The sequence below is a fragment of the Cnephaeus nilssonii genome, assembly GCF_951640355.1.
Source record: "Cnephaeus nilssonii genome assembly, chromosome: 17".
NCBI lineage: Eukaryota > Metazoa > Chordata > Mammalia > Chiroptera > Vespertilionidae > Cnephaeus > Cnephaeus nilssonii.
Window position 1 is genome coordinate 21,396,315 of NC_137088.1, and position 26,333 is coordinate 21,422,647.

Consider the following 26,333-nt stretch of genomic DNA (forward strand, 5'->3'; position numbering starts at 1 on the left):
GGTGGGGCCAGCCAGATCTGGGTCTCACCCAATGAGGGTGGGGCCGGCCAAGTCTGGGTCTCCTGCGTTTTCGAAGCGCCTGTGGGTGGTGGGCGTGGACTTGACTCTAGGTCCCAGGGCATGCCCCAGACTCTGACAGGAGGGAGATTTTCATATACATTTTACTAATTTTCTTTGATCTCTGACACTTCTATTATAGAGAAAGTACAAACAGCAACATTAAAATATTTCCTCTAATTAATTCCCTTTTAATGTACACAAATTTCATGCACCAGGCCATTAGTTGCATCATATTTTCTGAGGCAAGTCTAAAGGGCACTCACTCAGGGATCAATTGTGAAAAAAGTTAGTGATAAGCAAAGTTGTTTCTATAACTTCTGAAATCTTTCCTTTGCACTGGGCTGCATCAAAAATCAGAACTTACATTATGTTAGATACCAATTAAATCAACACAATGATGTAATTATTTGTGTGTTCACTTCTTTTGTGAGATCCACCTTCTCAGCTTCCTTTTTCAGATTACTCCAGTACAGTAACTTCCTGGGAAGATCACGCTATCTACTGTTTTGCTCTGTGAGTACTGAGATACACTCCAGCTGAGTACAAAATAAAACCTCAGACCACGCTGACCTTGAGGGCTGATGCTGTACCATTTGATATCAGCTGGAAGCTTGTGAGAAAGATGATGTCATAAAGAAGCCACCTGCTTATAAATGGTCAGGCGGAAAATGCCCCTTTAGTGAGAATACTCTGCCCAGTATGTCCTTGCAATAGTGGACAGTAAACTGGACATAAAGACATTCTTTGGGGCACTGGATAAATGAAGGCAAAAATATAAGTATAATCTTCCAAGATCCTTTATGAACTGGAATTTTAATATCTAATAGGGAAAACTATCCATTAACTTTGATCTACTCAAACAAAATACAGTTTTTTAAAAAATATTTATCTTAAAACTATTTACAGGACAAGAACATATTAGCACAGTCCAGTTGAGTAACCCTGGCAGAGTCTCTCTTGCCACGGTGACAATGATTATCTCGCAGGGACAGATAAAGTTGAAAGGGAAAACACGAGTAAACATTTACTGAACACAAGCCCTGTGAAGAAAGAGCTTCCAGATGCAGGAAACTACAGAATATGGAGATAAAGTGAAGCATTTCCAGAAAGTCCAGGGAATCAGAAAATAATAACAATAAGAAGACAACAAACCAGTTAGTTGGTTGAGGTTTCAACCTTAAGGGGTCAGAGACTCTCAGGTCCCCATCAGAATGAATCAGGACGCCTCACACAGCACTCTACCTCGGTCTCCCATCGTTCATCTTATCTGGCGATAATCCCCAAGCCCAGTGCAGCTCTTGAGGGGGTGGGAAGAGGCAGGCAAACAGTGCAGGGCTTGTCTCTCACATGAGGCCCTCCCTCCCCAGCGAATTCATGGGACTCAAGAGACTCTTTTGTTGTTGCCTCATACAGAGCAAGTTCGGCTAACCCACGGAATCCATGTACGTTAGGACTTTCTGGCAACAATGACAGCGGTCGAGTTTCCTGGAAGATTGAGGAACTCACCTAGGGCATGGCTACAACTCCGGCAGGATTCTGTTAGGCTGACAATCATCTGCTGCAGGTCGGCTCTGGGGGGAGTGGGAGAAGGGTTGGGGTTTTTCCAGCCATTGCATTTACAAGACTCCTCGGCCTAAGAAAAGAGTAAAAGAGAGAGAGAATATTATGCTACAGGCAGGAACACCCTGAATGTTTTACGCGAGAACGATACACACTGGCTCTGCGACACCTACCCTCTCCACTCCTGACTTGATAATTTTCTAAACATGCCACAAGCAACAAATAGAGAGGAACCACAAAGAGGGTGTCCGACTCAAGCATTTTGGGTTTTGTTGTCATTTTGTCGGTTTTCTGCTGGCTGGAATCTGAGTGCCGCAGCTCAGACGGCACACCCGGACACTTTGGTACCAACGCCCCAGGCAAATGCCCATGGAGTGGTCCGTTCCAAGGGCGTCCATCCAAAAAGCTTCCGAAAGCGACTAGCCAGACTCCTGAGGTCCCTGAACACAGCGGGGGGGCCAGGCCATGGGTGAGCCTTGCTGGCTTCAACGCTCCAGCTGCAGGTCTGTCCCATGGACCAGAAGGGAAACACGTGGAAATGAAAGCAGCGATCCAAGGGACATGAAGAGGGGCACACCCAGCTGAAGCCACACTGCAGGCTCTTCCAAGTCCTTTGTGGGCGCCTCGCTTTAGAAATGGAGAGGGCCTCGGTACGTAGTCTGGGATTTCTACCTGTGTCTATTTCCCAGGTCTCCCGTATAGAACACGCTTATTTTAGCAACACCGGGTAGAAACATTCCTTCACCTTTTCCACAAACTCTTCACACTTCCCTACCTTCTTAGAGAACAGTGAATGTGATTTGGCCCTTTTTGTGGTGACTTGGGTTATGAAGTGGAGGACAAGCATGGGAAGATATCAATTATTTTCAATCACTCTACCAAGCTGCCACATTGAGTACTTCCGGGGTCACAAGGATTGACAGGCTGGCATGCTTACATTGAGTGATTCCAGCCATTTATAATTCTTCTACGCATTACCACTCCACTGCTCTCCCATTTACTTACTACTTCAATTCTGCTGTGGCTGGGAAACCAGGAAACGTTAGAATAACATGTAACATGTGCTGATTCATTCTGGGTGAGAGCCTTCTATGTACACTGTCCACATATGGCTATTGAGTACTTGAAATGTGGCTAGCCCAAATTGAATTGTACTGTAGACGTAGAATACATACCAGACTCAGAAGACTAGTGCAAAAATGAAATAAAATACCCCATTAATAACCTTCACATTAATTATATGTTGAAACATTGGTATTTTTAGATACATGGCTTTATGCAAAGATATTAAAATTCATTTGACCCGTTTGTTTTCGCTTTTTTTTAATGTGGCTACCGGAACATTTAAAATTACACATATGGTTCACATTATACTTCTACTGGACAGCACTGGCCTGTAAAACAAATTGCATAGATTCTTGTGCTTGGGCTTTGTGTTAGATCACTGGCCCCTCAGAGGTCTTTTCTCCCTGCACTGGTTCCCCACCGCACCCCCTGCCGTGCTCCAGCTTGCTGAAGTTAGCAGAAGTCTGACTTGTAGGAGATCACAGAACGGCTGCTGCCTTGACCTCATACAGAAAGTTCTCCCAAAACAGGGACCGTTTCTGACGTGTGTGAAGCGTAAAAAGAATAAATAATTGACAAGGCAAGAAGGGTCAAGGTGGGAGAAGGAAAACCCTTCCCCGTGGGCCCTGGGAACCTAGCCAGCCTAACCTGATGGCTTTTCACAGTTCATCACAGTGCACAAGGAGAGGCAGGACCCACGGGAGGGCCTTACATCAGCAACCACAGCAGCACGACCCCTGATGCGCAGTCCACCCGCTTTTGTGTGGCCAGGCATCAGGCAGGACCTGGCTGTTACCCCCATTGCTTTGAGATTCTCTGCAAGGAGCCCCCCACCTCTTCTGCGATTGGGAGGACCTCAGAGGCCGTGTTCTTGAGGAAGACTCTGGTGTGAACTTACACCCGAGAAAGCGGCCCCACGATGTTTGTAGGAATAGAGGGAACCAGCCCCATTGAGGACCCCTCCTTTCGTAAGAGCGGAGTAACTACTTCAAGGGCCTCCCCAAGTCTCCCGCGTTTCTGAGCGGCTGGTTTGATCTGAGTGCCCTTTCCTTTGGTGAGAGAAAGAAACATGATGACAAAACAGTCCCAACAAATCAATTAAGTACAGCAGGTCAAACCTCAAAGGAAAAAGCTGTAAGAGCCAGAGACTTGGAGTTTGGAGAACAGCAGTCTAAGCCGAGGAACTACTATGCATGTTGCGTTATGAGATATGAGACCAGCGAGGCTCACCAGAAGCAGTGTGACCGAGGGGAAAGGTGTGTGTGTGTGGGGGGGGGGGGGGGGGGGGAGAATAACTCCTTTGTGTTAGCATTTTCTAGGATTTTTGTGAAGAGGACAGAACATATGTAGTCTAAAATTCCTAAATTATCGCTTTAAACAAACTTATTATAAATAAAATTACCCTTCCCTTTTCTTATTTACGATATTTATCTTAAAAATTCAATTTAGCCCAGCGAGTGTGGCTCAGTGGTTGAGCTTCAACCTATGAACCAAGAGGTCATGGTTCCATTTCAGGTCAGGGCACATGCCCAGGTTGCGGGCTCAATCCCAAGTAGGGGGCATGCAGGAGGCAGCTGATCCGTGATCCTCTCTCATCATTGATGTTTCTATCTCTCTCTCTCCCTCTCCCTGTCCCTTCCTCTCTGAAATCAATAAAAATATATTCTTTTAAAAAATTACATAGATTGGTACCACAGACTATTATGCCACCTTTATGGAGAATAAGGCTATTTGTACTGACATGGAAAATGTCTTAAGTCCTTGTGAATGGCAAAAAAAAAAAGCAAGCTATAGAACAATACATAGCATAAAGTAATTATGCTTTTTAAAAATACATGAGTTGCCCTAGCTGGTTTGGCTCAGTGGATAGAGTGTTGGCCTGCAGACTAAAGATCCCGGGTTCGATTCCGACCAAGGGCACATGCCCGGGTTGTGGCCTGAATCCCCAGTAGGGGGCGTGCAGGAGGCAGCCTATCAATGATTCTCTTTCATCATTGATGTTTCTATCTCTCTCTCCCTCTCCATTCCTCTCTGAAATAAAAATATATTTTTAAAAAATACATGAGTAAACAATTTAAATATATATGTATGTGAATATATAGAGGAACTAGATAGATACATACTTATGTGGGGGGCAAGAGTGGGGTAGGGGAAGGGACATTCACCTTGTACTATGTATTCTTCTCTATGATATTCATACTCACAGGCTGCTTGCTAATTTTCTTTAACATTGATTCACCTGAAGAAAAAAATTCCGATGACAGTAACAACAGCTCAGCATAAATCAATTGGTGCGAGGGATGGTAGAAACCACATCCTTATCACAAACCACATTTAAGGATCCAAAACATTTCTCCCTGTGGAGTTGCTTATAAAGCCTCTATCCCCTCACTGAGATCCAAGCCAAAAAAATAACAAGCTTGCAATTCTTGGAGAGACAACACAGATTTTTAAAGATTTATAAATTTTAATTTCATTATTGCAACAGACTTACAGCAATCAGCCCAGAAAGAAATTTATGCCATTTCTTGTCTTAACTTGGCAGAGAATAATGGCGGCGTTCGTGGGGGCAGATAAATGGGTGGGGTCACGAACCTCCTGGCAGGGAGACTTGTAATAATAAAGCCTTGCATCTCCCCTACTCCATATAAAAATGTTACATCCCAAACATCAACCACACTTATTGATGTGTTTGATGAATTCTACCAACAATAAACACTTCGGCTTAAAAATGTAACTGAATACTTTCTTTCAAAACTGGCTAACTTCGCTTCCTCCACTGAGTCTTGGGATCCCAGTAGCTTTTACAAAGCAGATTTTTATTTCTTTTGTTCAGAGCAATGGAGACTTTTTCCAAATGAATAGAAAATTCCCTAAAAACAAAGAGGAGGATGAAAGGAGAGAGAGAGAGCAAAAGAGTGAGGGAGCAAATACTGAGGAGCACAAAAGCTTTCAGACACACAGCACTCCAACCAGGCCAATACATGGCAGCCAGCCACACGGGGATACCAAGCCTTTGAAAGGTGGTAGGCCCAAGTTCAGATGCACTAGTAAATGTAAAATACTGGATTTCAAAGACTTAGTACCCCCCCCCCCAAAAAAAAAAATGCTAAAATATCCCATTAAAAATTCTTTTACAGCGATTACATGTTATAATGCTATTCTGGTATTGGGTTAAATAAAAGATGAAATTAATTAAATTTAACTGTTGGTTTTTCTCACTTTTTTAATGTGTAGTGGGTTCAACAGTGTCCCCCCAAAGTTCATGTCCATCTGGAACTTTAGGATGGGACCTGATTTGGAAACAGATATGATTATTTAAGGTTCTTTTTTTAAAATATATTTTTATTGATTTCAGAGAGGAAGGGAAAGGGAGCGAGAGATGGAAACATCAATGATGAGAGAGAATCACTGATCGGCTGCCTCCTGCACGCTCCCTACTGGGGGGGTAGAGTCACAACCTGGGCATGTGCCCTTGACCAGAATCAAACCCGGGACCCTTCAGGCTGCAGACCAGCGCTCTATCCAAACTGACGAGGGCTACTTAGGGTTCTTGAGATAACATTATCCTGGAGCCACCAGATACTACGAAAACGCAAGGAAGGATTCTCCCCAGAGCCTTCAGGGGGAGCAGGTCCTGCTGACACCTTGACTTCAGACCGCTGGTCTCCAAATCTGAAAATGAAGGAACTTTCTGTTGCTTCATCCACCCTGTTTGTGATAATTTGTTATGGTGGCCCCAGAAAACTAATACATCTGGCGACTTGAAAATGTTAAGTTACATGTGGCTTATATTATATTCCTATTGGACACCACGGTACTGGAGTTTAAAAGGAATCCACGCCCCAAACCCAAGTCTTCACTGCAGACCCCAACAACTTAGATACAAAACAGTCCCAACAGCTCCTAAGTGGTTCTAAGTGGTTCAAGATATTCCCCATTGAGATAGCTGAAAGTCCCTGGGGCTTTGCTCACTTGTTTTATAGAATGTTTTTGGGTAGGATATGAAAAGTACTTCCTACAAGTGTACATATGTCATGCAACACTTTGAAACCCAAGTGCATAGCATTTTTAATGCATGTGGGACTTATTGCCCAATTTACTGAAGAGGACACCCTTAGTCCTTTAGAAAGCATTCAAACCTTATCCTTTAACTGCCAGCGAAGCATTTCCCACCAGATGTTCCAAATTGCTGCCACCATGCCCTTGGCCTTGGCCTTCATATCTCCCGTCCATATGTTCAGGCCCAGCCACTGTTCTTTGAGATAAGAGGTCTCCCTTCAAAACACCTTTCCCACGTCTCTGCTTAATGAGGCAAGACAGCTGCCGTCTCAAGGAACTCCCAAGGGGAAATGGCCTTGCCGCTTTAACGAAGTACCAGCTGAAGGACAGCCTTTTAGGGAGTATGCCGCCAAGCCAATTACTGCAGCAGCTAGCAACCCGGGCTCAAGGAGGGGAAGGCTGCCCCGATGACTTCACCTACCCCCAGAGCAAGTCCCTGTAGTCGGGGCAGAACCACACCAGAAAAGGCCACCGCACTGCTTTCGATGGGGCTGGGATTAAAATGTTTATGCCACCGCAGGACCCAGGGTTAGGGGTCCAGAGAATGCAACAGACTTTGTCATAGGAGGCAGAAGCCAGGATGGATGGTGAGAAGGCAGCTAAACTGGATAAACAAGTGATTGTGGCCCAGATGACGGACGGGGGAGCAGGGCGCCCGCAGTTCACTCGGTGTGAATGAGTAAGATGGGTGTGAAGATACTTGGGTAACACCCAGAACAAAAGACAGACAGCCAAGCTGTCTAGTAAGATTCTGTCATGCTTCACCTGCTGGGAAGTCATCATGTACCGGAATACTTAAGTCGGTGACAGGGATGTCCCACAGCAGGAATACACCGACAGGAAATGTATGGAGTAGAACTGTGAGTTCAGCGTGTAGTAAGCACCTAAAATGAGAAATGTGCTTGAGAATTTGTGTGAGGAAGGTATTCGTTATTCCCATTTTTCAGGAGACCTAAGATTCTGAGGATCTAAGAGGCTTGCCTGAGCTTATTCAGTGCACCCTGCAGGAGAACCGAGTGCAGGCAGATAATTGGGCCTGGGGTTGTGTATGGTCCTCACTCTATTTTACTCTCTCTCTCTGAAACAGGCTGGACAATGACGGAACGCTTAAAAGTCAAGGACCAAAACAACAGTGAGATACAACTTCACACGCATGAATGATGTTGCTGTGCACATCCGTGTGTAATCATTGTGTGGATGCATGTTTTCATTTCTCTTGCGTTAGAAAGTAGGAGTGGGGCTCAAAGCAGTTTAGCTCACTGGATAGAGCGTCAGCCTGTGGACTGAAAGGTCCCAGGTTCGATTCCGGTCTAGGGCATGTACCTTGGTTGTGGGCACATCCCCAGTAGGGGGTGTGCAGGAGGCAGCTGATTGATGTTTCTCTCTCATCAATGTTTCTAACTCTCTATCTCTCTCCCTTCCTCTCTGTAAAAAATAAATAAAAATATTAAATAAAAAAAAAAGTAGGAGTGGGTTTGCCGGGTCATGTGGTAAAGTTATGTTTAACATTTAAAAACATTTTATTTTAGTTGTAAAATACACATCGTGTCCAACCTGGAGCAGAGAGTTAGTGGAAAGAACCGGATTGTCCATCAATGGGTGAATGCATAAACAAAATGTGGCACATCCACATACTGGAATATCACTTGGCAATAAAAAAGAATGAAATGCTGATACATGCTACAACATGGATGAATCTCAAAAAAACATTATGCTAAGTGTAAGAAGCCAGTCAAAAAAGACCACATATTGTATAACTCCATTCAGATGAATATCCAGAAGAGGTCATTTTATAGAGATAGAAACTAGATTAGCAGACTGGGGCTGGGCCACAAATGGGGTTGACCACGAATGAATGCAAAGATATTTTGGGGGTGATAGAAACTTTCTAAAGCTGGATTATGATAATTATACAACTCAGTCAATTTCCTAAAAACCACTGAACTGGACACTTAAAATCGGAGAATTTTATGGCATAGAAATTATACCTTAGTGAAACTGTCTTTTAAAAAGGCAAGAACTGCCCAGCCAGGCATGGCTCAGTGGTTGAGCATCGACCTATGAACCAGGAGGTCATGGTTCAGTTCCCGGTCAGGGCACATACCCAGGTTGCGGATTCAATCCCCAGAGGGGGATGTGCAGGAGGCAGCCGATCAATGATTCTCTCTCACCAATGATGTTTCTAACTCTCTCTCTCCCTTCCTTTCTGAAATCAATAAAAGTATATTTTTAAAACAATAAATAAATAAAAATAAAAAGGCAAGAATTGCCCTAACCGGTTTGGCTCAGTGGATAGAGTGTCAGCCTGCGGACTGAAGGGTCCCGGGTTCGATTCGGGTCAAGGGCATGTACCTTGGTTGGGGGCTCGATCCCCAGTAGGGGGCGTGCAGGAAGCAGCTGATCAATGTTTCTCTCTCATTGATGTTTCTAACTCTCTATCCCTCTCCCTTCCCCTCTGTAAAAATCAATTAAAAATATAATAAAAAGGCAAGAAATGCAAGCAACTGAATCAGCACCTCAAATATGGGTCTTCTGCAAAGTGGTCCCAAAGTGCATCCCAAAATTGAGGATTAATTTCTCCTCATAAATTGAAGAACTCAATTAATCACATTTGAAAAAGAAAAGAAGACCAGCTCTTAGGGGTCCTGTCTGTCCTTTTCTGATCTAAAAAAAGTATCATAAGTTCCAGTGTCTAGGTGGCCATACCTCCACTGTCAAAATTTGCCTGGGCCAGAGAGAAATAGCAAATAAGAGGAATAAGTGAGTCATAAAGTAGGTTGCCCTGTTTTTACCATTTGTGGAGAATTTGAAACAATTAAAACTTGCTAAGAATAAGGCCATGTGGCTGGTGTGTTCCTTTTGGGCTCCCTCCCTCAACACCTTTGACTTGCTGACATCCAACTTTCTGGCATGTTCGCAAATTCACTCGAGCTCAGTTGAAATCTAACGTGGATTTCTGAACAGTGAATCCAGTTCCCCCTCCTTGAATTGCAGTATAAAATATAAGCTACAGCTCAGGGTGAGGGAGGGGAGACTAATAATTTCTGGAAATGACTAAAAGGGGGTGAGGAGTGAGACAGGGATGGGGAGGACTGGGGAAAGAGGGTTTACATTTTCATTTGCTACCACCGTGAGTGAGCTGCCTTTTGAATTTTCCTCTTAGTGGAGTGCATATATTACTGAGATAAAAATCTTTTAATCCCATGTGAAAAGCACACCACCACCTATGCGGTTGTGATCGCAATAAATTTTCTCTTTGCAAGTGAACTGCTTTGGAAGCAGTGTGAGTAAGGCCCTTGTGATGTGCAACCCTGCTTCTCGAACTTGAACTCACTCAGGAATGCCCTAGGAAATCTTGTGGAAATGCTGACTCAGGTTCAGCAGGTTCAGGGTGGGGCCTGAGATTCTGCATTGCTAACGAGTTCCCACGTGAGGAAACACTGTGAGGAGCGAAGATGTGAAGGGGAAGAAAATGGTCTGGTGGATGTGAGTCAATACTGCTCCCCTCTCCCCACATTATCCTTCCATATCCTTCAACTGAAAGGGCGAAGTCATCCTTCCCAGGACATAAACCCCATTTCTTTCTCCACTGGGTGACAATCCTTCCAGGTCACCCAGGTGTACATGGAAGGCCAGCAGACACCATCAAACTATGATTTGAAACTGGGATTTTAGAAATCCGGGGATTTGGGGCACAGATGAAAAGAAGGAAGTGGGAGTGGGGGAGGAGGTCTGACCTCAGGAGATCAGATATGCCTGGTATTGAAAGTGAAAACAGACTCCAAGGGAAGAAAAGATCACCCTTTTCTAATTCAGTAGCAGATTTATCTCCGAACACCTTAATTACGCGTGCCATTTGGGTCTGGAAAGCCACAAGAAACAAAGATAATTGAACAGAGTGGTCAAGGATACAGAAAGAGAATGGAGTTGAAGAAATGACCTGGGGCAAAACAAACTAGGTAAAACGCCCCATTTGAGAGCTTCCCCATGCTAAGATTAGTCCAACGTCAAAGCAACAGAACACCATGTGGACAGCCCTGCCTGGACAAAGTCCTAGTGCCTAGGCTGGAGGTGAATAAGGAGCTGTCCTCTTTATGCTAAACTAGAGGCCCGGTGCACGAAATTTGTGCACTCGGAGGGAGGGGGGGGGGGAAACCCCTCAGCCTGGCCTGTACCCTCTTGCAGTCTGGGAGCCCTCAGGGGAGCAGGCCTACGCCAGCAGTCGGACATCCTTAGTGCTGCTGTGGTGACAGGAGAGGCTCCCGCCACCACCGCTGCACTCACCAGCCATGAGCCTGGCTTCTAGCTGAGCGGCGCTCCCACTGTGGGAGTGCATTGACCACCAGGAGCCTGCTCCTGTGTTGAGCATCTGCCCCGCCCCCCCCCCCGGTGGTCAGTGCACACCATAGCGACCGGTTGTTCCACCGTTCTGTCGCATTGCATATTAGCCTTTTATTATATAGGATAATCAGGTCAGATTGAATCAATGACCCAGGACCCTCTGGCATTATCTCAGAAGGTGCTAGAATGACTCCAGTGCTACTAAATGTCGGAGGGGGGCCAGGACCTTCATTATATCTGAGTCACCTCTCTAGGATCAAACCCAAACATGCACCACCCCTGAAAGGGTCTCAGGAGGTCCTGAGTGACAGCAGGGCCAAGACACTAGTGACCCAGAACTCTAAATCCAAGAGAATTCCTGGGCCCTGGCAGTGTTTCTCATTGGTTAGAGCATCGGCCCTCGCACCCAAGGACTGCGGGTTCGATTCCCAGTCAAGGGCATGTATCTGGGTTGCAGGTTCCATCCCCAGCCCTGGTTGGGGCACGAGTGGAAGGCAACCAATCGATGTGTCTCTCACATCAAGTTTCTTTCTCCCTCCCTTCCTTCCACTCTCTCTAAAAGTCAATGGAGCCGAAACCGGTTTGGCTCAGTGGATAGAGCATCGGCCTGCGGACTCAGGGGTCCCAGGTTCGATTCCGGTCAAGGGCATGTACCTTGGTTGCGGGCACATCCCCAGTAGGGAGTGTGCAAGAGGCAGCTGATCGATGTTTCTAACTCTCTATCCCTATCTCTTCCTCTCTGTAAAAAATAAAATATATTTTTTTAAAAAAAAGTCAATGGAAAAAAATGTCCTTGGGTGAGAATTATCAACAACAATAAAAAAAAAGAATTCCTGGAATCTCTTTAAACACACACACGTCTAATCTCAAGACTTTATCGGTGAACTTGCCAAAGCAGTCAGCTCAGTCTGACACACGGGAAAGATCTGTCAAACTATCTGGCTGGCACTGAGCAGCCCAGACACCCAGCTGACCGACAGGCTTCTTCAATCTTCAGCCTGTTGTTCTGGCACCAGGTCAACCGGGATGAGCAAAATAAACACCATATAAGCTGCTTCCTTGGGCAGCTCGCCATCTCATGGTATCAGTCATTTATCCGGGCTGATGACTCACAGCTACACATAACCAGTCCAACCTGAAAAACGGAACCTCCAGTCCACATTCCCAACTGCCTGCCTCTGGCATGTCTGCCCCGTAACTTTTACATTAAGGCTTGCCCTCAACCCCAACACCTCCTTTGCAACCATCTTGTTCTCTTTATTGGCATCACTGTTCTCCCAGCTCCTGAGGCTCAATTCATCTGCATTCAGGACCCTCATCCTGATTCTCCTTTCAAAGTGTCTCCCAGATATATATGCCTTCTCCATTCTCACAGGGACCCAGGTTAGGCCCTAATAGCCCCTTCGAAGGCACAGCTTCCTCCCCACTTGCAATGCATTGCCACGCCCAGCCCACCTTCTAGCACCCACTGTCTAACACATCACTCAACTCGGAAAAAAAAACATTTAAGAATGTTGCGCATTTCTGTTTGATACTTTCCAAGGAAATTTTAGCCTGCATCATCTTATTTTTCTCCTCCCCGCAAGCCCATAGGACAAGTAATTCAATGCTTGGAGAAGGGGTGTGGCTTGCCTGAGTTCACCCAGCTGGCAAAGGAGCCAGGAGCCAAAACCTAGAACTCCTCAGTGGCACTCTAAATATCTTGTGTCTCCTCCTTCTTAAAGGGCAAAGACACATTATTCTCAAGTGGATTCGGTTCAAAATTTTCTACCTGAAATTCAAAACCTTCTGTCAACGGATTTATTTCTTCCTTACCTAGTGGATCCTATTTCTCACTATTCCTATTTGCTCATTTTTTCCCCATTTTTCTTTAACTTGGCTAGTCTCTTTTGTAAGCTCAATAATTATGATTTGACACTGCTTTTTTTTTTAAGCACTGTTTTTAACTCTAGTAATAGCTACCATGTCTTAAGCATTTAGAATGTTCTAAGTACTAGACCAAACTGCTAAATAATCTCATTTTATCATCAAAACAACAGTTGACTACTAAGAGATCTACCTAATTTAACACATCCCAAATAGAACTCTTGACCCCCACCCACCCCAAACTTGCTTCCCCCATGGTCTTGCTCATCTTGGTAAATGGAATTATCATCCTCTTTCTGTTGCTCAGGCCAGCAACCTAGACATTAGTTCATGTCTGTCTTGTATTCACACGTCACCCTCTAACTGCAAATCAAATCCCGTTGCCACTACACCTACAATATAGCTCCAAATTGTGTGCTTCTCACCCCTCCACGCCTACCACCCTCCGCCACGCACCGCTATCCATGTATACCCAGACTGCAATAACGCCAACTGGCCCTGCTTCTACTCTTTCTCTTGTATGCTTTATTCTTCCCAAAGCAGCCAACGGGGATGCTTTAAAAATGCAGATTTAATCTGAATCCACTGGAAACAGCCCGGATGTCCCTAACAGGTGAATGGATAAACTTAACTGAAATACTCCTCAGCAACAAAAATTTAAAAAATTAAGTACATGCAACAGCATGGATGAATCTCAAAAACACTATGCTGAGTGAAGAAGAAAATAATGTACCATGTGATACCATTTATATGAAATTATAGAATATCAAAACTAACTTAGGGTGACACAAATTAGCTCAGTGGTTGCCTCTGGGAGAGAGGGATTTGAATGGCAAGGAGCAGGAAGGAACTTTCTAGGGCAGTGGTCGGCAAACTGCGGCTCGCGAGCCACATGCGGCTCTTTGGCCCCTTGAGTGTGGCTCTTCCACAAAATACCACGTGCGGGCGCGCACGTACAGTGCGATTGAAACTTCGTGGCCCATGCGCAGAAGTCGGTTTACGGCTCTCAAAAGAAATTTCAGTCGTTGTACTGTTGATATTTGGCTCTGTTGACTAATGAGTTTGCCGACCACTGTTCTAGGGCAATGAAAATATTTTTTTGTCTTGCTATGCATTTGTCAAGATGGATCAGAAGTAAAGATCAGATCACTTCACAGTGTGAAAATTACACTTTGGCAACCTGGCCCCCATTGACCTCTGGCCATTCTTCTCCTACACTTGCCCTCCCACCCCCTCCCTGACCCATCTAGCCACAATGGTTGCCTGGCAGCCCTTGAACATACCAAGCCCTTTCTGGCCCTGAGTCTTTGCACTCCCCACCTGGCACCCTCCCTCTGAGCTTCATTCAGGCCCCAGACCCTGTCCCCTCCGCAGAGGGACCTTTCTGGCACTCATCTGAAGGCACGCCCCAGGCACTCTCATTTACTTCTCTGTTTTCATCCTGTGGGTGGCACTTACCACTCTCTGTTATTTTCTTATTTACTGTCTGCTTCTGCTCCCAGAAAGCAAGCTCTGCAAGAGTGAGGACCCATCTGTCACTGTATCCCCCACATCTAAACCAACGCCTGGCACATGACAGAACAGTTTGTTGAATGAATGGAAAAAGGTGACAACTGTCACAATCTCCATTTTACAGCTTTGAAATCTGAGGCTTGCAAAGGGTAAGTAACCTCCCCCCGGGGTCTCACTCCAGGATTCACACCCAGGCCATCTGTCCTCCAGGCCCCCATCTCAACCATTCTGAGGTCTTCCTTCCGTTTTGCTTCTTCGTTTTGTACTGCTCACTCACCCTGGGCTGGGCCTCTCCCCTGCACTTCCACCTGCCCCAAGCTCATGATGGCTTCTCTCTCCATTGACTTCATGCTTGATTATCCTCTTCATATTTCTCTTTCCTTCTGTTTGGGTCTCCCCCAGCAAGATGAGGGGCTCCTAGTGACTTTCCCTTCCTTTTGTCACTCACCACACACCTAGGACAGAGCTGGGCGCAGGCACCTAACCAATACGCATGAACGTGATCCCTTGGAGGTTTTGGGTGAGTCAGGTAGCCCTGTGGGTATGTGCAAATCCTGGGTTACATGACTCACTTTGCTATTTCAAAGTACGCTGACCTTAGCTTCCTTGGCATCCGGCCACTCAGTTTCAACACCAGCTTGTTAGGGCGGATGCAAATTAGAGCTGCCACCATCAGGCACTATGATATTACTCAGGTCTCCTTGCTGTACTTCTGGAATCTCCTGCGTACCGCAGAAGCCTCGCAGAAGGCTGAGCACGCAATGCATGGGGACTGATCAGGATGGTGTGGGATTAATGGAAGCATCCTCACGTCTTCCCCTGAGGTCGCTTAAGGGATTACTCAAAGCTTTCTCCTAAGGTTAGGTGGTGTATTATTCCAAGTCCATCCTTAGAGATATTATTCACACTTTTTTCCCCCGAAGTAAACGCATTCATCTCCTGATTGACAAAATAGTAAGCCCTGTGTCTGGGCCTCTGAATGCAAACAGAAGAACCAATTAAAGAAAGCCTATTCAAGCCTTTAGTTAAAGCAGGAAGCAAAGCAATAAGAAATACAGTTAGAAAACATGACTTTATAGGCAATTGACATTTTTTTTCTAGTTCACTACCGTAATGTGGACTTTTAGAATATAGCATACGTTTTAACTTCACAGGTTTTAACTCGCTGGTCTCACAATACTCGTGATCCCCTCGTGAGAATGTGATTCTCATTTGAGGAAAAGGAAACGGTGGTCAGAGAAGGTCGCCTCGTTTGCTCAGAGGAGGATTCAAAGTGGTTGCGACGTCTCCTTGTTCCATCTTATAGCAGAAGTCCAAGCCATCAGACAAGCACTGCCGGTCAGCCGGTCCACAGGAGTTCTCGGGAACCCCACTCAGCTACTCAGGGCTACCCTGCTTCTGACCACATGGCCTTGGGCAAGTTACTCAACCTCTCTGAAAATCCTCTTTAAGACAAGATTTTCCATGCCCTAACAGGTTTGACTCAGTGGATAGAGCGTCGGCCTGCAGACTGAAAAGGTCCCAGGTTCGATTCCGGTCAAGGGCATGTACCTTGGTTGCGGGCACATCCCCAGTAGGGGGTATGCAGGAGGCAGCTGATTGATGTTTCTCTCTCATCAATGTTTCTAACTCTCTATTCTTCTCCCTTCCTCTCTGTAAAAAATCAATAAAATATATTTTTTTTTTTAAAAAAAGACAAGATTTTCCTCCCTCCAATCTCACGGGTGAATATGAAATGCACTGTGAGTGTGAAAGGACACACTCATTGAAGAAATAAGTATGGAGCACCTACTATGGATAAGGCTCGGTCCATGGACCTGGGATATGGAATGAACCAAAGTTCCTGCCTCATGCAGCTTCTATTGCCATAAAAGAAACAGACAAGAAATGATTTAAAATGTACATGTGAGTGCTTGCTTTAGCAGCACATATACTAAAATGGGAAAATAAAATACACGTGTGATTTCCAAGAATTGATCAGCGCAGTAAAGGAAAACAAAACAAGCTAAGATTATAGAGATGAGATGCTATTTTAGATCCAGGGCAGGGGATGGGCTAGTCAGGAAGGCTTCTCTGAGACTCTGGCCCTTGAGAACAGACTGAAATGAGATTTGACAACGAGCCACACGAATACCTGGAGAAGAAGAGTGTACGGCACAGGGAGTACCAGCATGCACAATTACATGCCAGAGATGAAAGCAATTCAATGCTACAAAGGATTCAATTCCATTTCAATTATCACTAGGTGATGAACTGTCATAAGGAGTTTGGACAGGAGCAACCTGAGCAGAAATCTTCTGAAGCAGCCCGTGGGAATAAATACCAAATGAACAAATGAATGGCAACAGGTATAATGCCCCTGTGTACATGCACGCACAAGTAAAAAAGATGAAAATTCAACCGTGTTAAATCTATCGATTATGGAAACACTGATAAGTGGATGGTCCATATGATTCCACTTAACTAATAAGTTTATCTCATATTTTTATACACGTTTTCTCAGATAAACTGTCACTATCACAGAGGTATTCGTGTCCACTGGCGTTTTTATATACTAGGTTCTGCCCAGTCTTCCAGAAACCCTGCCCCAGGTCCCAACATGTGTGGTTCTGCCAGCCCGGCAGGACACCGTGGATAACCGCAGTCACCTTCCAGAATCATGATGGTGACAGCAGAACTTCACATGGATATTTACCAGCAAAGGACTCACGGATGCAGACACCAGGAGACAAGAACTCTGCAGTCTGAGCATGCCACCGGCTATGACATCACAGGCCCCCTGCACCCACCTTCCCCACCTTCTGCCTCTCCCCCTGCTTGACCAGATACACCCCCGATTTCTTGTCCTGGCCTCGTGGGTTCTTCCCAGTGCACCTGAATTTCAGATTCCCATCTTTTCTTTGAAAAGCCTCACTAAAATTCATTTTATCAGCCCTGGCTGGTTTGGCTCAGTGGATAGAGCGTTGGCCTGTGGACTGAAGAGTCCCAGGTTCGATTCCAGTCAAGGGCATGTACCTTGGTTGCAGGCACATCCCCTGTAGGGGGTGTGCAGGAGGTAGCTGATCGATGTTTCTCTCTCATCGATGTTTCTAACTCTCTACTCCTCTCCCTTCCTCTCTTTAAAAAAAAAAATCAATAATATATAAATAATATATATATACATATATATATGCATTTCAAAAGCATAAAAAACAATAAACAGGGTTTGCTTAAATAGAAAAGATAAAACTTTTTTTAAAAATTCATTTTATCAAGTTGTCAATATCCAATGCTTTCCATCCTGGGGCAGGGGAAGGCTCCCATCTTGAAAATGGCTGACCATTTTGAACTTGTTTTTCCGTCTTTAAAATGTGTCTTGACACACAACTGCTGGATGCCACAACACAGATGCAGCTCACAGACATGATCACGTGGACTGACAGAAGCCAGATACAAAAGCGTTCATACCGTGTGACTCCATGTATAGGACGTTTAAGAAAGGCAAGACTACTCCCTGGTAATGACATCAGAATAGGGGTTCCCAGGGATGGGGAGAGGGCCCCAAGAAAACCCTCTGAGGTGCTAGGAATGCTCTATAGCTTTTTCGGGGGGGGGGGGGGGCAGTGGCATGGATGCATGCATATGTAAAAACTCACCAGGCTACGTACAGTACTTATCACTTCAGCACTTTACTGTCTGATAGTAAGATTAAAAGTGAAAAAGCGCAGTCTTATGAAGAGTTGTCTGGGGACTTCAAAAACATCCTGACAGGCGTTTCCTTACCTCTCTGGCATTTCTGGCACCTTCTACAACCTGAGTGGGGATCTCTTTCATCTTCCTTCCTTCCTGCAGGAAATTCTACTGGGCCATTCCTGATGGCCAGCTTTAAAACAATCAAGGGCATGAGTCTGTCCGTCTGCCCTGGGCCAGTAATAAAGAAGCTTATTTTGCTTTATGGCTTCCACGAACTAGCAAAGCCTTTGAACGTCCCTCTCAATAGGGGGACAATAAACATCAAGTGAGAGCAGGAGAATGCGGAAAACACATGAAATCCTCTCTGTAAACCATTTGGAGGATCAGCAGCCCCTCCGTGGGTTATGCATACATGCATGCAAGTTCTTTGATCCAAACCCCATGAGGAAGTTTGGGAAGAGAATGCAGAACGGTGCACTGGAAAGAGACCACCCCCCACCCACCCGCCGCCGCCCCGTGGGCCAGCTCTTCACTGAGCAACCACCGCAGCTTGAGAAAGTTGCTGAGCCTCCGTAGGTCTCCGTTCCCTGCTAGTAAGATGACCTTCCTTACCTTGCTCTTCATCCCAGGGAGAAGAATCGAGTGACATGAGGCCTACACTTGGGCAAAAACGCAAACAGCCGAGACCGACGGAAAGTTTTTAAAACTGAAATGAAAGAGACGGTCTGTGAAATGCCTCTGTTCCAAGAGCACTTTCACATCTGCTAAACGATTTCATCTTCACGAGAAGTCGGGGGTGAGGGGTGGGGGGGGGGGTGGCACCTTGACTCCCACTTCTCCAAAGGGGAAGCTGACACACAAGGCAGCTCAGTGGGTGCCCAAGGGCGCTCCAGGTGCAGAGGGAGAGAGGAGCGCAGGGGCTCCAGGTTTTCCCCGAGCAGCCAGGGAGGCAGCGGGCCGGCTCTTCCGTGCCACAGGTGCCTCCGGGTTGGGAACCCATTAGGAGTAGGAAACCATTAAGAGTAAGAGCCCACTGACAACTGTTCCTAAATAGCAACCTTTCTCTCTTTTAGAGGCAAACGAACTAAATCAGAAGCCACTGAGCCTTGGAAATGCGTGTTTCATTGGCACTGGATTGAGGATCCAGAACTTTCATCTGAGAAGCAGATGTTCTGATTGTTTCAAGGTACCTCCCATGAAACTACATTTTACCCTCAAGACTCCCTAGGATGGGTCTAACGCTGTGGATTTACCTGATAGACACAGAAGGAAATCCTGCCCTGGCGGACAGGTAACTAGATTTCTTAGTAGTAAAAAAAAAAAAAAAAAAAAAAAAAAAAAAAAAAAAATTAACAAGAAACAAACAACAACACAAAAAAAACCCCACCAGCGCTGCATCACAAAATGTTATTTGGAAGCATATGCTTCCTAAAACAAAACAGTCCTCAGCAGATTTGGGGCTGTTTTGCCCTATAAACTACTTTCTCGGTTACATAAAACTGCAAATTGCCATCTGAAGGCTTTGCAGGCCTGAATTTCCATCTTCCCTGAAAGTTTATGAGCAAACAGAATTAAATTTGGTCCTCTTTCTCTCAGACTTTTTGTACGGTGCCTGCCAAAGGAAACATTTTTCCTCTGTGTGCTGGCTCCACGATACCGCCTTTTAGAGAAGTCACCGCACATGAAATAACTGTGTGCTATAGACTTATGTGGCTAAAGACTGACTTTTAAAAAAACATTTTCTTTACCCCCTCCATGTTTTGTGCTTTGCTGTAGCAATACTACTTATCTAAAGAATCTCCAAAGAGATTTATTTATTTTTTATTAAGTCTTCATCATTGAAAGTATTACTACACCCCCTCTTCCCTCCACTGACCCCTTCTAGCCCGCCCCCAGGCCTTCACCATGGGTTATGCATATATGCATACAAGTTCTTTGATCCAAAGAGGTATTTTTTTTAATATATTTTTATTGATTTCAGAGAGGAAGAGAGGGGGGGGGGGGAGAGAGAAACATCAATGATGAGAGAGAATCATGGATCGGCTGCCTCCTGCACGCCCCACACCAACCTGGACATGTGCCCTTGACCGGAATCGAATCCGGGACCCTTCAGTCCGCAGGCCGACGCTTTATCCATTGAGCCAGACCAGTGAGGGCCAAAGAGGTATTTTTAATTGTTTGTATTTGCAAACCCACAATCAACGGATATAAAATATCTCCTTTAAAAAAAAACACAAACCCACGACAGGAGATGGAAGAGTTATTACTGGACGGCAGTGAGGGATGCACAACTGTATGCATTTACTCCAAAGCAACTGCCTGCACACCTGAGGGTGTGAGTTTTATGGCCTATAACCTATACCGCAATAAAGCTGTTGAAAAGTAGGCCCGTGACTCACAAAGTGAGAGGTTTCAGATTTTGAGTGTGATTCAAGTTCACAGTAGAAGCATTGATTCTCCTGTGCTGCCAATGCACTGATGGCACTGTGGGACGGCACAGTGTTCCTCTACGGCAGCTTTCTCAACTCCGGTGCTACTGTCATCTGGGGCCAGAGGATCCTTTGTTGTGGAGGGCTGCCCTGTGCATCATGGGATGTTTAGAATCACTAGCTGCCAGGAGCACTCCCCTCCCCCCAATTACAATGGCCAAAAATGTCTCCCAATATCCCTGGGGGGACAGAACAGCTCCTGGGGGAGAGTCCCTGCTCTAGATGTTGACAAGCTGAAAAAGAAGTCTGCTCTCTGAAGGAGTGGCTGACAAATAAATACCAAGTGTTGGGGGGTTCCTCCCCCTTCCCCTCCCCCGCCCAGCTACAAGGCTTGTTCAGGTGCCCCATTCACCCGCCCCAGGACAACACAGGACACTTCTTCTCTCCTCATGGCACTGCTGCCCCCACTCTGCAAATTATACAGTCAGTGTTATATCTAGACTATAAGCCATTATTTTTTAAATTAAGGCTAATTGTATAGCCCTGTGCCCGGGTGACTCTCTAGGTATGGCACTCAGCCAAGAAACGAAGTCACTGGGTTTTCCATAAATGCTTTGTGGCCACTGATTCCGAGACAATGCGTAAAGCACCAGACAATTCCACTTAGCCACCATTAACCCAGCAATGCAGGTCCCAGGAACTTGGGGAACCTTCTCTCTTTTCATTTCAAGAGTGACGTTCCCATTTTATAGATGAACTATTCAAGGCTCAGAGAAAAACTAAGTGAGTTGTGCCCAAGATCACACAAGTGGCAGAGTTGAAATTTCTGTTGACTTCCGAGTTAAAAATGTACCCCCTGCTCCGAGCTTTAAGGGCTCACCATGGGCCAGACACCCTGTTGGCTGGTTGCCTCATACATATTAGCCCATTTTAAATCCTCTCTCTTGAGCCATGCGGGGGCATTATTATTCCTACTTTACAGACAAAGAAATGGAGGCTGAGGTGAGGTCCTGTCCAAGGTCACACAGCTGGATAGCCTGAAATGGGAACTCCAATTACTTTGAACTCTGTGTAGTCCAGCCACTACACCCTACTGCCTCTCCTCAAGTACAAATGGCCTATTTCATTAAGAATCAGTCAATACACTTTTATAGGTAAATTGCACTTTAATTCAAGGAGCTTTGTATTTGGGCTCATACTTTCACGTAGGGTTTCTTTTATAACACTACAAACCCCGTCCCATGGACATCTGTGAGCTTCCTAGAACTGCCCTGCGTGAAAAAGTCCCTCTACCCAATTGTCAAAAAGCAGTCAAGCTAAAATTTCACTACTGCTACCCCAACAGTTAATCATTTCTCCAGTTTTTCCTTCCCCAGTTCATTCATTCAGTCAATAATGACTTCACTTAAAATCTATTCAAACATATCCAATAATTTAATCCAATTAAAATCCATGATAAAAGCACCAGGAAGGAAAAGCAAGTACAGAAGGGTTCAGAAAACGTGTAACGAGAAGGCTGGACAAGGCGACAAAGGAAATGCAAGGAATCTGAGATTTGCCAGAAAAGTTGGGAGTTCATGTAAGTGACGTGGAAGACCTTCGGCCCCGGCGAACAGCATGTGCAAAGGCCCTGAGCAAGAAGGGCACCGTGCTCGAACGACCCTAAGAAGGGGCCAGAGATAGCAATAGCCAGGCCCTGCGGGGCACTGAGGACTCCAATAAAGAGAAATTAAAGGGTCCTAAGCAGAGGCAACACATGGACAGATCTACATTACTGATGATCACTCTGGCTGTGTCACAGGCCAGCCAAGTGGCTCTGAAGCAGCCTTTGCCAGAAGACAGTTCAAAATACTCTACCCTGGATCCTGAAAAACAAGTTTCTTTTTCTTTTTTTTCTTTTTTCCCCTCTCCCCGGGGTGTGGCGCACCACCCTGGCTGTGAACTAGCTCACTTCTTTTTCTGTTTCACTTGTGGAGTTTAAAGGCCACATCTTTTATGAGGTCTGGGACCTGTTTTTCTTTCAATAGCCCTCCATAAAGTACCTCATCTCTTTCCAGGTACCTCCTCATTCCCTAACCTCTGTACCCTCTCTGACCTTCCAAGGGGCTAGTCAATACCAAAAGGCAGGGTAAAATCTGTCCTTTGGGGCTTTATATGAAATATAGAGACAAGCTGAGAAAGAACCACTGGTTCTGCTCTCTTTGCATCCTCTCACACCCAGTTAAGCAGTTTAAATAAATTAATAAATAAAAGCAAATCTGAGATAATGTCACTCCTGAGGTGTTAAGATTCCTGGATTCCCCTATGCCCTCTTGGACGGACACACACACACACACACACACACACACACACACACACCGAGCAACCTGGAGGCCCCAGCTCCTGCAGGCACAGTTCCAAGCTACAACTGCTTTCAGTTTCTCCACGACAAGAAGCCTCACGTCACCCCACTGACACTTCCTCCAGGAAGCCATCCGTACCCCAGCGCTGCTCCAGCGCATGAACTGCCCTGCTCTGACTTCCAACATCACTCTAAGAAAGCAGTTTTGTTTTGTGATGTCATTGTGATTAGTTCCCTGCCCACTTCCCCAGGCCCCCGACACACGCACACATGGGCACATACACAGAAGGACAGGATGTGGGTATCACAGCCAGGCACCTAGCACAGTGCCTGGCCACCCAGGTGAGACCCCTGTCCATGTTTATTGAATGAATGAGCACATACAAATGGACGCTTTCCGAGTCTTCCCAGGAGCAGGAAGAGAGAGGCTTTTCCCTTCCTATAAGTGCGATTATGAACGCGAGCATGAAACACTCAAATCACAAATCTTAGAAAAGGTGCTACATCTCACTCTCGGAAATCTAAAGGGCACATATATGCTCATACATAGCTTCAGATAGCACCGAAACGTCAGGGAAGTTTTCAGATATCAAGGCAATAGCAGGCAACAGAGAGAGAAGGTGCTCATGACGGGAACCCAATAAACAGCCAGGACAGAAACAATGAGCTGACCAAGTTCCTACAGGAGCCCACTCCGGTTGCTAAACAGCAAGTCCACCACGTAACTGACCTTGTTCTTGACCTTGCTCTTGAGTAGACTAATGCTCTTAATAACCAACTCCTGGCCCTTCACCTTTCTTAGAAGCACACCCCCCACTTTATATATTTTTTTCCCTTCCTTCTTCAGAAATGCCAACCGTGAGGCATTATTGTCTCACAGTTTCAGTTTCCTTGGATGAATTCAAAAAGGATGACTAATATACTACCCAGGCCTGAACTAGGGTCTTGCTACTTGGAGTGTGGTCAACAAACTAGCATCACATCACGGGAGAGTTAGTCAGAAATCCCTGACCCCATCCCCCAGACCTATTGATTTAGAATCAACCTTCTAGCCAGCTCCCCAGGTGACTCCTAGGCGCATGAAAGTTTGAGACGCACTGGGCTTACATTCACTCAACAAATATTTATTGTCCCAGTGCAGGGCACACAGTAAGTGGTCAACATATACCTGAGAATGTGAAAGGTGTGGGGAAAAGGTAAAGAGACATTCCACCGTGGTTGAGAGCTCCTGTAAAATACTAAAAACGGCAGGACCGGGGGAGAGAGGTTCTAGCAGGGTTCATTATCTTTACACCCAAATTCAGACGTGGCCACTGCGGCTCGGCCCTGGGAATCTGGAATCTGGGAACTTGACCCCGTGTGCAGCGAGCGAGAGCATACGTGGGAGGTGTGCGAGGGTGTCTCTTCCCCGACTCAGCCACAGGCCGCAGGAGCTGACGAGGCCAAGTCCCCGCCCCCCTCAGCTGTCACCCTGTCAAAACAAAGCCGCTGCGGACCGCGCCGGGCCAGGCGGCCCCGCGGCCTCGGGCCACCCTCCCACCGCGGGAGCAGGACGCCCACATCTGGATGTGCAGCGGCGGGACGCCAGGGTGCTGGGAGCTGGGATGGAGAGGGGAGGGAGAGACACGGGTGTCCTCAACCCGAGCAGTAGCGCCCGCCGCGCTGGGCTGTCACCTTGCCAAATCCTGTTGACACCCCCGAGCAGCTGGGACAGCGTTTTAACTGAACAACTAATAACACCATAATGAGCGGGCTGTCACCGCGCGCCGCGGCGCCTCCGCCCGCCACGGAGAGCGCCTCGGGCTCCAGGACCCTCGCCTCGGGCTAGACCCACCCTCCCTCGGGGCGCGCTCCGCCCCTTCTGTCTCCCAAAAAGCGCAGGAGTCCGGGAGCCTATTCCACCCTCACTCCCTCCCCCAGCTCCTCCCAAGGGGACACGGGGAGAGGACGAACCGAGAAGGGGCGCTCTGATCCCCCCTCCTCCCCAAAGATGTTCCCTGGGCCCTGGAGCGCTCGCCACACAGTGAGCACGGTTCCACTCTCAGGAAGGCGCCCCCGGCGAGCTCCTACAGAGCAACAAAGCCCCAGGGCAGCCCAGGAGCGCGGGCACAGAGGCAACTCCTTCCAAGGGGAAGGAATGAAAGGTTCTCGGTCTTGGTGACCCCCCCACCCCCACCCCACCCCACCCCACCCCCGCCTCTTCTTGCAACTCAACAGCACTCGCGTCCGAGAAGAAGCTAATTGGGCGCGGAGGACAACAGCACTTCCGCGGTGCAGCGGCCCCGGGCGGGAGGCGGGAGGCGGGGCGCGCGGGGAATGGAGGGGGCGGGGGTCCCGCGGGCTGGGCCCGAGCCCCTCGGGCGGTCGGGGAGCGGCGAGCGCGTACCTTGCAGGCGGAGTACACGCCGAGTTTCTCCAGTTTCTTGGCCCGCGGAGCGGAGCGCAGCTGCGCCTTCTTCAAGGCGATTCGGGCCGAGCCGCCGCCTCCAGGTCCTTCGGCCGTGCCCGCCGCCGCCACAGCCGTCGCCGGTCCGCAGGCGCCCGAGCCCCCAGCGGCGGCGGCGCACGGGGAGCCCTGCGGCGGCAACGGCGGCGGCGCGGGGGGCTGCGGGGGCAGCGCCCCGAGCCCGGCCCCGGCCCCAGTCCCAGCCCCGGCTCCTGCTCCGCCGCCGCCCGGCCCGGCCCCGCCAGCCTCGGACATGCCGCCCCGCAGCACCGCAGGAGGTGCCGAGTGTCAGGCGCCGCCGCCGCCGCCAGGGTCTCTCCCTCTCGGGCTCTGGTCTCAAGGAGAGCGAGACCCTCCCCCCACGCCCTCCCGCCCCTTCGCCCACCCCCCTCCCCGCCCCCGCCTCCCTCGCGCGCCGCTCGCCCCGCTCGCTCCGGCCGCGGCCCGCGCTGGTGGCGGCGGCGGCGGCAGCTGCTCCCCCAGGAGGGAGGGGACTAGCGGCTCCGCGGCCGCGGCCGCCGCCGCCGCGGCACACGCCCTCCCCGGGTTCTCCTCCCCGGGGCGCCGCTTTGCGCCCCGGCTGCGGACATGTTCCTGGGGTCTCGGGACGAGGGTGCATGCGGGCGCGGCGAACCCTCCGGAGATGCCGGGGCCGGGAGCACCCCCTCGGCCTCTTGCCCGCAGCCCGCGGGGTGCGCGCCCCCACCCCCCGCACCTCTACACCTAAGCGCTCCCCCGCCAGGGGGCGAGGCCCAGCTCGGGTGGGGTGGAGGGATGGGGGGCGGGGGATCGGGGGGTGGAGGGATGGGGGGCGGGGGATCGGGGGCTGGAGCCCAGGCACCTGCTGCCCGCCTCTGTCTCCGGGCCCCCCATAACCGACCCCCGCGGTCCCGATCGGGGGCGGGGGGGAGGCGGGGGGTGGGGAGGTAGCGGCGGGAGGGAGGGGAGACTCCCAGTCATTTGTTCTTCCACTTTGTTC

At 47.9% G+C, this 26,333-nt stretch overlaps 1 protein-coding gene across 1 annotated transcript in view; it reads right to left on the reverse strand.

Annotated features, from left to right (window-relative positions):
• KAT2B (lysine acetyltransferase 2B) overlaps nucleotides 1-25,695 on the reverse strand; it is an 88,533-nt gene extending 62,838 nt beyond the window's left edge. The window contains exons 1-2 of the mRNA XM_079795320.1: nucleotides 25,295-25,695; nucleotides 1,567-1,693 (exon numbers count right to left, since the gene is read on the reverse strand). Of these exons, the coding sequence (XP_079651446.1) occupies nucleotides 1,567-1,693; nucleotides 25,295-25,609 (442 nt within the window). The 5' untranslated portion in view covers nucleotides 25,610-25,695. The remainder of the gene's footprint in view (nucleotides 1-1,566; nucleotides 1,694-25,294) is intronic.
• Between the last annotated feature and the right edge of the window lie 638 nt (nucleotides 25,696-26,333).